This window comes from Poromitra crassiceps (genome assembly GCF_964638095.1).
Source record: "Poromitra crassiceps genome assembly, chromosome: 16".
Classification (NCBI taxonomy): Eukaryota; Metazoa; Chordata; class Actinopteri; order Beryciformes; family Melamphaidae; genus Poromitra; species Poromitra crassiceps.
Window position 1 is genome coordinate 2,460,711 of NC_139645.1, and position 13,537 is coordinate 2,474,247.

The 13,537-nt window shown below is 44.5% G+C and overlaps 1 protein-coding gene across 1 annotated transcript; it reads left to right on the top strand.

Annotated features, from left to right (window-relative positions):
* Positions 1-11,681: 11,681 nt before the first annotated feature.
* Positions 11,682-11,930, top strand: ctxn2 (cortexin 2; the record flags this gene model as incomplete). Its single annotated transcript, XM_083652678.1, has 1 exon — positions 11,682-11,930. One exon carries the CDS (start codon positions 11,682-11,684, stop codon positions 11,928-11,930), a length of 249 nt encoding a protein of 82 aa, XP_083508804.1.
* Positions 11,931-13,537: the final 1,607 nt, after the last annotated feature.

Here is a 13,537-nt window from a genome sequence, read left to right on the forward strand (position 1 = left end):
GGGGCTTGGTGAATAGAATAGAATAGAATTAAGCAATATAGCATGAGAGCCAGTGTGTTGTGGCAAATTTATAAAACGGCTCTCTCAAATCAAGCAATCTGATTGGTTCACAGCCATTGTATAAATCCAATAACCCACTCCAATAACCCATGGGTTATTGGTTGCCATGGCAACTCTCTTACTAAAAGCCTTTGGTTACCTAAAAAAAAACAAATGGCGGAGACAGCTGTCAGATCCTTGTGAATTGATCTTCGCTTATAACTTTACTAATACTTCGCAGAAAATTATGTTTTGTACAAGAATAAATGCGGGCTAATGTCTTCTTTGCAAAAAAAAGGCTGTTAACCCCGCATTTAACCCCGTAACGTTAGTTGGTGTCGGGCTTTGCAGAAAGCACTCAGCTTCTCAGCAAGCGCTGAGAATGCAGCGCTGCGCTCGAGCTGCCTGTCGGCTTTCCAGAAAGCTCTCAGCTTCTCAGCAAGCGCCAGGATTGGCCAATGTCAACTTCAGTCTCCAGAACGATCCAATCAAACTTGAATTATAATTGTTTTTCTTTGTTCTTTGATGTGAATTTATGGCTTTTTGGCACCTACATGTAACCTTTTAAGGTTGAGATAATTGTATTATCATTATATGGTCCAAATATTTCAGTAAAGCACTTCAGTAAATATTCTTGCTTGGCTGGTATCATTCTACTTGAAATGATGGTAAAATGCATTATTTTTTAGTAAAATAACATGTCAAATGTCGGCCCGTGCATGTGCTGTGCACCCCTTCCTATCTAGGATGCATCCCTAGTCATCTTGTTCTGGAACCGGCCCTGCAAGGTGGTCTCTGATCACCCACCTGTGCTACATGACCTCAGACCAGTCCACACCAAAGGCCAAGCAGGTACGATCCAAGTATAGACCACCAGAGGCCAGATCATGTCAATTATTTTCAAACATCGATGAATGCTGTCTTTTAAAACTCTTGAATAATTTTATATATTTTATTTTCTATTTGGAATGAGTGTTTAATCAGTAATAATACAAGAGTATGGCACTGTATATATTCAAAGCGGCACATCAGCAGTGTCAGAAGAAAAATGTTTGCCGTATCGATTATCGTATAAAGCCAAGCCAATTCATCATTCCTGGAACTATATTGATTCCTATTACTCTAATGCAAGAGTAATTTCATTTTCTTGCTACAACATATTCTGTAACATTTTGTACAAAATCAGCACAGTAGGTGTAGAACTGTGGGACGGGCCAGCAAGCAGCAAAACAGGAACAGGAAAAACAGCAAAATCTGAATTGGACTTCCACAGAAAGTTGACAATTATAGTCTATATTGAGCGGTTTGACATGTGTGAACTTCACAGAGTAGTGTAAGTTGACCCCTGCCGGGAATAAATTCCTCAATCTTTCCGAGTACCCGCTACAAGCTGCTCAAGTACCACTAGGGGTACATGTACCCCTGGTTGGGAAACACTGATATCGAGTACTAGCATGGTGTGTATATACTCCTACAAAGACCTTTGTCCATCTCCTAAAAGAATTGAAGTATGAGGCCAAGACCATGATTTTTTATTTTATTTTTTATTTTTTTGTCCTGAGGCCAAGACTGGTACAGGAGTGCTGCACTGACATTTAGACACCTACACACATTACATCTTGGAGCAGCCAGGAAAAACAATATAGTTTTTGTAGTCTGCTATCATGGGAAGCAAGCAGCTCCACCGGGGCAGTCGCTGAAGGGCCTTTTAAAGGGCACATGAATGTTTGTTTTTTTAGAGAGGAGAGTCAGAGTGCTTCCCCTGTGTGACTTCCCCCTCTAGTCTATTATAGCCTTTTGAAAAAAAAAATCATATGACATATTTCTATATATTGTGAGGGAAAATGCACAGTCATCACTGTCAAGCCATGTTTCTATCTTGCTAATCCCATTCACAACCAGTTCACACTACAGCAGACACATGCAGCAGACAGTGGCTTTATCTGTGTGTCAGTAATTAAAGTATTATCTACCAGGGCGCTTCTCTGACCCACATGTTTGCTATATTATCTAAAAATGAGTCCTATAAAGAAATGCAATTAACATTTTTGAATTTATGGTTGGTTGGTCTCTGCAGTGATTGAAATTGAGGAGAAATGTTAGCCATAAGCATACTAGAATGCAACAATTAGTGCAATATACTAGAATTCGTGCAGCATTATTAGTGCAACATATGTGCAATCTGCATGTGTGTCATTAATTTTGATCTCTTTCACAAAGTGGCCTCAGTGCTGAGTCGGATGTGATGGAGGGGTGGATTGCAAACACACTTGATTCCTAACCATCAGATTGACCCACAATATATAGCAGCAGAATTAACCTCGTATTACTAGTCTATACCGTAAATCAAACGCCAAGTCAGTAAACTGATAATTGATTTTGAAAGTCAATTGTTTTATTACGGTAGTATACATCCTGCCTATAGGAATGCTGCACAATCCATAGTCAAGTCAAGTCAAGTCAAGTTTATTTGTATAGCACATTTCATACACAGAGGCAATTCAAAGTGCTTCACATAAAATGGTTGACAGGAAAAGAAAAGAAAAGAAGAGAATTATATATATATTTAGAACACGGCTCTCTCGAATACTCGATTCTGATTGGTCAATCAACAATATTCACCGGTCATTATTTCTCGACAACCGACCGCTGCTCTGCCACACCTGGATTAATCAGTTGGTAAGAGCATTTTGTCCGCAGATGCTACTAATTAGGCCAACCAGTTGCAGCTGTGGTGTCTTGTGTGCCAATTACGAATGAAACCGCTTTGTGTTGAAAACGCTATTAAAAAATCTATTTGAATAATTATTTTTGTCAGATTATTGAATGATTTAGTTGTAGGCCGTGTTCTAAGCGGGATAATGTATACTGAGCCGGTGATTACTGGAAATAATGACCTTCAGGTGAATATTAAGCCCTCCGCTGCGCGTCGGGCTAAATCATTCACCTGTCGGTCATTATTTCCACAGTAATCACCGGCTCAGTATACATTATCCCTTACTTAGAACACGGCTCTCTTGAATACTCGATTCTGATTGGTCAATCAACAAGATTCACCGGTCATTATTTCTCGACAACCGACCGCTGCTCTGCCACACCTGGATTAATCAGTTGATAAGAGCATTTTGTCAGCAAGACACTACTAATTAGGCCAACCAGTTGCAGCTGTGGTGTCTTGTGTGCCAATTACGAATGAAACCGCTTTGTCGTTGAAAACGCTATTAAAAAATCTATTTGAATAATTATTTTTGTCAGATTACTGAAATAATTTAGTTGTAGGCCGTGTTCTAAGCGGGATAATGTATAGTGAGCCGGTGATTACTGGAAATAATGACCTTCAGGTGAATGATTAAGCGCTCCGCTGCGCGTCGGGCTCAATCATTCACCTGTCGGTCATTATTTCGCCAGTAATCACCGGCTCACAATACATTATCCCTTACATAGTGTTGGATACCAAGATTACTGAAAAATTATAATGACTTCACTAAAGAAGAATGAATGCAAATGTTCTGCATCGTTGTCATTTTGGATCATCATCATCATCATATAGTGCATTTAGCAGATGCAGGTAGAAATGAAGGGAACAATTATGGAATCCCGCTGCATTTGCACAGATCAAAGTGTAATAATGATGTCTCAGCACAGATCAGTGTGGGGTAGAAACTGCAGGCTAGGCCTCTGACCTGATTCCTCCTGCGAGTCAATAGTTATTACAACAGACTTCTCTGTAATGGCTCCCTTGGAAAGAGTCCAGGCTCAAATGTTATCCAATTTATCATTAACATCTGGGGCGTCTTGGCAAAAGCTTAACGAGGACGTTGCCATCCTCCTGTAGCTCAGACTGACAGATCCTGCTGTAGCTCAGACTGACAGATCCTGCTGTAGCTCAGACTGACAGAGGCGTAACAAGACTTTTTACTGGTCTGCTTTGTAGTCAACCTATAATAACTTATCATCATTTTCACCTAAAAAGTGGATGATACAGATGCAGCAATCTTCAATTGGCGTCTGGGACATCCATTGGCAGATTAAACAAAGATAAAACCTAAAGGAACAGCTCACCCTAAAATCCAAAATACATATTTTTCCTCTCACCTGTAGTGCTATTTATCCATCTATATCGTTTTGTGTTAGTTGCCTGAGTTTTGGAGATATCGGCCACAGAGTTTCTACCTTCTCTCCAATACAATGGAACTGGATGGCACTCGGCTTGTGCTGCTCAAAGTGCCAAAGAAAAATACAATGGAAAAACTCAACAGCAATGTCTCTTTCCAGAAATCATGACCCAGTTACTCAAGATAATCCACAGACCTTGTTATGAGCAGTTTCATGGAGGAACTATTTTCTTTTGACCGAACTACACCCGCTAGCTGCTAGCTAGTTCCTACATGAGACTGCAAAAGAAAATAGTTCCTACATGAAATTGCTCATAACAAAGTCTGTGGATTATCTTGAGTAACCGGGTCATGATTTCTGGAAAGAGACATTGCTGTTGACTTTATCAAATGTATTTCTTTGGCACTTTGCGCACCACAAGCCGAGTGCCATCCAGTTCCATTGTATTGGAGAGAAGGCAGAAACTCTGCGGCCGATATCTCCAAAACTCAGGCACCTATCCCAAAATGATATAGATGGATAAATAGCAATATACAGGTGAGAGGAAAAATATGTATTTTGGATTTTAGGGTGAGCTGTCCCTTTAATATACTTAAACTTAACATAACTTAAATCAACTCTAATTAACTCTCATCTCAATTAGAGATGCAAGAACAGAGGTTTTGTTGTTACTGTTACTGTTACTGTAAGGAAGTTGTTGTTGAGTTTCGCTGGATCCTAGGTAAGAGCTCTCTACGGGGGATCGATCAGAACCACAGAGATGTCTTTCAGGCTTTATTGAAATATCAGGCAGATAGATGGAAGCAAGAACAGCATCACCGATGACCTCACAGGGTCACAGAACTCTGACATCATCGTTGGGTCGCGGGCGCGTCTCTGGTTCGTGGGCAGGCCTGATCTCAGGGTCTTTTGAAGCCTTTTCCACAGTTACCGTTACTAGAATGACTCACATGTACGATGCTATGTGCCTGTTCACAAGCCACTCTGTCCCCTCCACCGCCACCTCAGCACCATCAGAGCTTATTGTTAATTACACTGTTTATTATAGATCATAACATCCTCTCAATGGGACTGAAATGTGCTCTGCTTGTCTTTTAACAGTGGGAAATTGAACTTGGGAAAGAATCCTGTCAATTTAATTAACTTGTGGACCCCAGGGGGATTAGCTATTGCTGTAGTCAGTCTAATGGGGGGGATGAGATCCTAATAGGTGGAATCGTAAGTATTTAAAATCCTTGGTTTTTCAGTATCCTTCTCTGTACTTGCTCCTACAGATTTTATTATCGCACCATAAAACACGGTGTGGTGTTAAGCCCATTATCATTAAAGGGAATACTGTATTACAGTCAGTTAATATAGTCATAATGTTTTACAGTTCTCAGTATCAGTACTTCTATCTATATCTATTATCAGTACTTCTGACCGGTTGTCTGACTGACATAAAGTCTGGTAATCTTTTACCCTCATGTCCTGTGGACAGTATTATAATGTCATTTATGTAACCGGTTCAGAGCTTCTTTGCCGTTCCAGTGCCGGAGCCAAGCACATCAGCATAGTAACGGCTGCACAAAAGCTTGTTCTGAGTGGCGACAAATATCACGGAGGCAGTAAAGACAGAAGTTATTGCTGTAATTTACGTCAATCAAATTGTGTTCATTTTTCATAAATATTGATTAAGAAATGGGGGTGTTTTCCGGTGGTTCACCTGGTAGAGCGCATATCACTGAAAGGCTCAGGCCTTTGCAGCATGGTCTGACCCGGGGTCAGATCTGACCCATGGTCCTTTGCCAAGTGTCGTCCCCTCTCTCTCCCCACCCTTCCTGCCTATCTACTGTCCTATCCAATAAAGGCAAAATACCACCCAAAAAATCATCTTCATAAAGAAAAATATGGATTAGAAAAGACTAGGGGTGTCACGGTACACTAATTTCACGATACGATACGATACACGATATTGGGTTCACGATAACGATACGATATTTTAACAATATTTTTTTTAACAAAAGTAAATCATTTTTATGTATTTATTTATCATTTATTTAGCCATGTGAGTCCTGTTGAAATCAAAACCTCTTTTCAAGGGAGCCCTGGGAAAATACTGGAAAAATAGTCTTTCATTTGAAATACACAAAATACAAAACAAATGCTGTTTTTGGAAATTGTTATTATAATAACTAGAAAACAACATGGAAGATAATGCTTCTCTTGCAATAGAATGTGTCACACTGTCACAAACTAAATGTTTGTTGCATGGTGAAAGAAAAATAAAGTATACAATCTATTTCTTAAATAACTCATGCTCAATGGTCCCTAAACTTATGTAATCTTATGTACCCCTTGAGCTGTTTTGCCATGCCAGTAGTAGTCTGCCCCCTCACTCATGCGTGTTGATTCTGCTAAATTTGTTCTATTATTATTCTGGAGCAAAAAAATTTTTTTTTTTTTTTTTACGATATAATTTCTTTCTGACGATACGCATATCGTGACGTTTTGATATCGCGATATATCGTGCGACGAAATATCGTGACACCCCTAGTCTATATGGATACACATTTATGCACCACTATTCACACTAAGTGGATACATCACTGATGACCACAGACTTTATTGTACTGTGAGCCCCATAGTCTCACATTTTAATCTTGTCTGTTTGATTGAATTGATCGCAATTACGATTGTCATCTCCTAATCTATTTTGCCAGGATCGTCGTTGAACTAAAATGTGTTTTTCTGTGCTCGAGAATAGGAGCTACCTCCAATTTAAACTCAAACACTTTGCGAAACGGAGTCCTAACTGACTCCATCTAAACCTGCCTGAACTTTGAGAGTAAATGTGAGGCACGTTATCAATCACCTCCTGTTTTTTTGGGGCCGGTGTGCATGCACAGCAGGGCCCCTACATTCGACTCTGTCGCCCAGATTTGCGCACCCATTCTGTCTTTCCACACTCCCAGCATGCATTTCGGCATAAGCAGAGGCAGAACGCAGCAGAGAAGACGCCATAAGCTCCGGAAAGTTTTTCACAATTTAAAGTTTTATTCCATCACTCAATTAATTTCTGATGACTTTTGATGCCTACAAGCAGGGTAGTAGGTTTCAATAAGTGCCACTTTACGAACATTTATGGCGAAAAATGGCAAAAAGTTCCTGAGCACAATTGGCTGCATCTACATCAGCTGAGCTTTTCATTTGTGTAGTACTCATGGACTGTATAATAGAACGTAGTACTGCACGGACACGGAGGACGCTGCTCCACACTACTTTTCTCGCGTCACCAGGCTCTTCTCGGCGAGAAAGAGGAGATTTCCCTCGGCTCGTGCACGAGCGGGGGCGAGCCCGGCCTTTGACACAGAGAGAGAGAGAGAGAGAGAGAGAGAGCTCTGTGTCACTTCCTGAAAGTCTTCGCTCTTAAATGTTTATATACTTGGCCAATACGTATCTATCATACAAAGCAAGCTGCCAAACGGTAATGTCTTCATTTAATTAATGTAGAACGCCAAACATCGTTAAACCCGCATTCCTGTGATAAAGTTAACGTTTGAGTCGGCTTTAAAACGGAGGGTGGTGGAGTTAACGTTTGAGTCGCCTTTAAAACGCAGGGTGGTGGAGGTGGGACGGACTATTTTATTTTGTGGAAGACACCGGCCCTATGCCAGGTTTCGACCTGGCCTTGTTTTATTATTACTTATCTCATATTAGTTATGTAGCCAAAAAAGAAAAGGAAAAACAAAGCTTAATTGACTTCCTAAACCATGAGTTATTGCTGTCATAATAAAGAGTGCTTCACTCGCTGTCTGAGTGCCAAGAATGGCCATCATCTATCTCATCATGGAATGATCGCCCAAGCACATCCTAAGATCCGAGTCGCTGCAGCAATGTGACAAAAAAAACGACATTTCTCATATGAATTTGCACTGCGTAACTGACCTAACAGATGGCCAGAGGCTATACACTGCTGCACGCTGCTATCAGTTGACCTGCTGTTTGTATATAATCTACTGTGTCGTGTTTCATTCACTGGGGTCTCTTTAAAGTGTCAGTCTCTGCTCTCTCATCCCGTCCAGGGGAGACTTGTACTCGCAGCAGAGGGGGGCTAATTCAATATGACCGGAGAGCAAAGCTGCACCAATTAAAAACACACCATCAAAGCGAGCGTGGAGGAGATTGCTTCTTTGCTGTAGCAGAACTACCTTTGCGGCAGCATTCACTGGTCAGGATCAGGGGCGAGACTGAGGCAACGTTTCCTCCTGCTGGCTATAAGCCATGGTATATTCCTGTCACACTTTAAGGGAGTGATTTGGAGAAAAGCTGGCTAAAACAGAGGAGGAGGAGGAGGAGGAGGAGGAGGAGGAAGAGGAGAAGGGGAAGAGGAGGCTGCGTTGGTCCAGGCGTTTTGCCGAGTTGAGATGCTGTGAATGACAGAGACCAGCAGAGCAGCTGAACTAACAAGTGGTTGCCATGCAGCAGGAGCGAGCGTGCGTGATGCTGGAGGAGGGAGAGATAGAGAAACTGAATGATAATGAGTGGGAGGCAGCGAGTGAGAGAGAGAGAGAGAGAGAGAGAGAGAGAGGGCAGGAGGAGGAGAGGAGCTGAGTCTCTGAGAAGAGACCTGATCACACAGCCTGCCACCTCTATCTGTGCTGCTGCTGCTACTCCTGCTCTCTGTTTCCCTCTGTGTCTCTGTAGTTTGGATTTGTTGTTTTTTTTGCTTGGATGAGAGGTTCGCCGCCTGGCGTGTCCAATATGACGACGCTGGACGGACGGGTGGATATGTGTCTGTGGGCTCAGATGAAGAGGAGTTGCTGAGGGGAGACGGCAGCAACAGGTCTGCGAGGATGCAACCAGAATGACGGTGAGATGCCTGCTTCTCCTTTCTGTCTTCCACCACCACCACCACCACCACACCACACCACAGAAGCTCTCAATGCAGTGTCTCTCTCTTTCAGCTGACCTCTCTCCCTCTCCTCACTCTCTCTCTCTCTCTCTCACGCGCGCACACACACACACACACACACACACACACACACACACACACACACACACACACACACAAAGTACATACATACATACACATACATACATACATGCATGCATGCATGCATACATATATATACATACTGTACATACATACATATATATAATGTATACACACACATAAAGTACATACATACATGCATACATATATATATATACACACACACACATAAAGTACATACATACATGCATGCATACATACATACATGTACATACATACATACATGCATGCATACATATATATACATACATATATACATGTGTATGTATGTATATATATGTATGTATGTATGTATGTATGTATGTATGCATACATACATAAATGTATGTACTTTATGTGTGTATATATATATGTATGTATGTATGTATGTATGTATGTATGTATGCATACATACATAAATGTATGTACTTTATGTGTGTATATATATATATGTATGTATGTATGTACTTTATGTGTGTATATATATATGTATGTATGCATACATACATACATACATACACACACACACATACGTACGTACATATATACACACATACATGTACGTACATACATACATACATACACACACACACACACACACACACACACACACACACACACATGCTTGTGCAGTGTCTCTCTACTTCCTTCTCCGTTCTCTGTCTTTCCCCATTCTCTTATTTTCCACCCGCTGTCCCTATATATATACCCTCCCTCTCCCCTGTAGCCCCTCCCCTCCCCTGTAGCCCCTCCCTCTCCCCTGTAGCCCCTCCCCTCCCCTGACTGGAGCCACCTGCTGCTTCTTCTCCTGCTCACATGAAAGCTGTGGGAGAGAGACCTCAGGAGACATGATGACATCTCTGTCATGATGTCTCCTCCATCGCCACCGTCTGCCTGTCTCATGGAATCACAGTGTCTGCCTGTCTCATGGAATCACAGTGTGTCTGCCTGTCTCATGGAATCACAGTGTCTGCCTGTCTCATGGAATCACAGTGTGTCTGCCTGTCTCATGGAATCACAGTGTGTCTGCCTGTCTCATGGAATCACAGTGTGTCTGCCTGTCTCATGGAATCACAGTGTGTCTGCCTGCCTCATGGAATCACAGTGTGTCTGCCTGTCTCATGGAATCACAGTGTGTCTGCCTGTCTCATGGAATCACAGTGTGTCTGCCTGTCTCATGGAATCACAGTGTGTCTGCCTGTCTCATGGAATCACAGTGTGTCTGCCTGTCTCATGGAATCACAGTGTGTCTGCCTGTCTCATGGAATCACAGTGTGTCTGCCTGTCTCATGGAATCACAGTGTGTCTGCCTGCCTCATGGAATCACAGTGTGTCTGCCTGTCTCATGGAATCACAGTGTGTCTGCCTGTCTCATGGAATCACAGTGTGTCTGCCTGTCTCATGGAATCACAGTGTGTCTGCCTGTCTCATGGAATCACAGTGTGTCTGCCTGCCATGCATCAGCTCACAGCAACAGGTAGAGACCAGAGCGGTTTCTTCTTCATGTCATGGCTCCTTTAGATGTTGTGCTGTTTGGACTCATCATGCTTAAACAGTGGGGCTCTGCAGCACAGCGCGATGCTGAGTCCATCATCTACAGGAACGTATAGCCATGTGGGAGCTGTTGCTGCACCGGTGTTCTTCTGAGGTGTGACTGAGCTCGTTCTATGTAGAGCCTCTCTCACTCCACTGTTCATGTCTGCTTTTTCGTCAGTTTCTGTGGGAATTCCCAGAGGGGACGCAAGAGAGAGAGAGAGGGAGAGAGAGAGAGAGAGAGAGAGAGAGAGAGAGAGAAAGAGAGAGAGAGAGAAACAGGGAGAGAGAGAAACAGGGAGAGAGAGAGAGAGAAAGAGAGAGAGAAAGAGAGAGAGAGGGAGAGAGAGAGAGAGAAAGAGAGAGAGAAAGAGAGAGAGAGGGAGAGAGAGAGAGAGGGAGAGAGAGAGAGAGAGAGAGAGAGATCGAAGTTTCTGGACATCTGTTTGATACCACATTTAAGAGCTATTTATAGATACCTGTTTCATGGTCAGCTCATTTCACATTAATTTGGGATTCCTAATATTGACACTTATGGGCACCCTTACCTCCTCCAGAATACGCACTGTACAAGCATTTTTGCTGAATATTGAAATTAGGCGGATGTTTTACCCTTTGGATAAAAGAGGTCGGTGGTTCGATTCCCGGCCTCCTCCAGTCTGCGTGTCGAAGTGTCCTTGGGCAAGATACTCAACCCCAACTTGCTCCCGTTGGGTGTGCCAGCACCCTGCGTGGTAACCTGCCGCCATCGGTGTGTGAATGGGTGAATGTACCTACTGACTGTAAAGCGCTTTGGATAAAAGCGCTAATATAAATGCAGGCCATTTTAAATTGGACGATTGAACGGTGGTGATTTCTGCAGGAAAGAACACAGCACTAATCTCAGGCCCATTATATCATCTCTTCACCAGGTAGAATGCAGGCTGATAAGCGCTGCCTGAGCAGCATATCAGAGGAGAGATGAGGCGTCGTCGTCATCATGTGTAGCGTCCACTACGACCACTCCCTCGCCGCCATGAGCGGGAACGACATGCTGGCGCACTCCTCCCTGACCCTGGAGCAGAAGGCTGCGTTCGCCTTCGTGGGGATGCTGCTGCTCTTCCTGGGGCTGCTCATCGTCCGCTGCTTCCGCATCCTGCTGGACCCCTACAGCAGCATGCCCTCGTCCAACTGGGCCGACGGCGTGGAGGGGCTGGAGAAAGGGACGTTCGAGTACGCCCTCACCTAACACACGGCGGGGATCGAACACACACACACACACACACACACACACACACACACACACACACACACACATAGACACACATGCATAGATGTTCTTCTAGACACATACAGAAATGCCTACAGACACACTCACACACACACACGCATGCACGTGCAAACTGCAAAACCAGAACATGGTTAGAACCTCTCTCTGTGATGGACCCGGCCAAGACACTGCTGTTGAATGTGTGTGTGCACCGTTAGCTCGGAGCCATAGCGTAGAACCTCTCTACGTGGCTGCTGTGATTGTTGTTGTGAGTGTCTGAGCGAGTGTGAGACAGACAGCGATGCGGTGTCCTATTCTCTCTGCCCTTATTCTGCCAGTACGCTCGTTATTTCTACTCATCCATATTTACAGGGAAAATGGCGCGGAAGCTCCCTTTATGAACTCGATAGCTGAAAAGTTGAATGTCGTGCGGACGCTCGGGGGATGGGGGGGTGGGGGGAGGGGGGGGGGGGGGGATTATTCAGAGATAGTTTGAAGTCTCAGGGACAGACTGGTTTCACCTCTGCACCGCGTGCGGCGGAGCCGCTCGGCACAAGAATGTACACGGACGGAAACAGGGTATTTCTGTCAAGATTGTGAAAATCCGATTCCAGTCGCTGATCCAAAGGGATGCTGCTGTGTGTACAGATCGCTCCTTTCCATGGCGTCTTTGTTTTTGTAGTCATGCAGCGAGAGCCGATTGAACAAGCTGTGATTTATTATGCTGTTGTTACTGTTTCCAAAACGATGCCAAAACAACTGGCAGAGTTGTCTGTCTGTGAGTGACGGTATATATACTGTACTACGACTGTATGTTGCCACAATGACACGTTTGAGTTCAAGAGTCCCATGAAATGGTTTACATTTTACAGTACGATGACGCCATCGATCTATGTTCTGTCCGCGTCGAGATCGGCTCGACGGCGGCGTCGGGCCGAAGAACTCTTCAAGAGAATTCGGGAAGGATTTTGGAGAGCACAGAGCAGGAAGGACTGTGGAGTTTTCTAATGACACCCAGGAGAAAGTGTCACTACCTGTCTGCAGAGGGAAAGGTCACAGAGAAAATGAGTGGGGGATGTCTGTCTGTCACGCAGCACAGCGCACGTCACGTCTGCCTCCTCCTGTCCTCAGCTGTCCTCCACCTCGTCCTCACCTGGCCCCCTCCCCTCCAGGCGGAGGAAGACACCACCACCTGCCCCCCTCCCCTCCAGGCGGAGGAAGACACCACCACCTGCCCCCCTCCTCTCCAGGCAGAGGAAGACACCACCACCTGCCCCCCTCCTCTCCAGGCAGAGGAAGACACCACCACCTGCCCCCCTCCTCTCCAGGCAGAGGAAGACACCACCACCTGCCCCCCTCCCCTCCAGGCAGAGGAAGACACCACCACCTGCCCCCCCTCCCCTCCAGGCAGAGGAAGACACCACCACCTGCCCCCCTCCCCTCCAGGCAGAGGAAGACACCACCACCTGCCCCCCCTCCCCTCCAGGCAGAGGAAGACACCACCACCTGCCCCCATCCCCTCCAGGCGGAGGAAGACACCACCAGGTGGAGGAAGACACCACCACCTGCCCTCCTCCCCTCTAGGC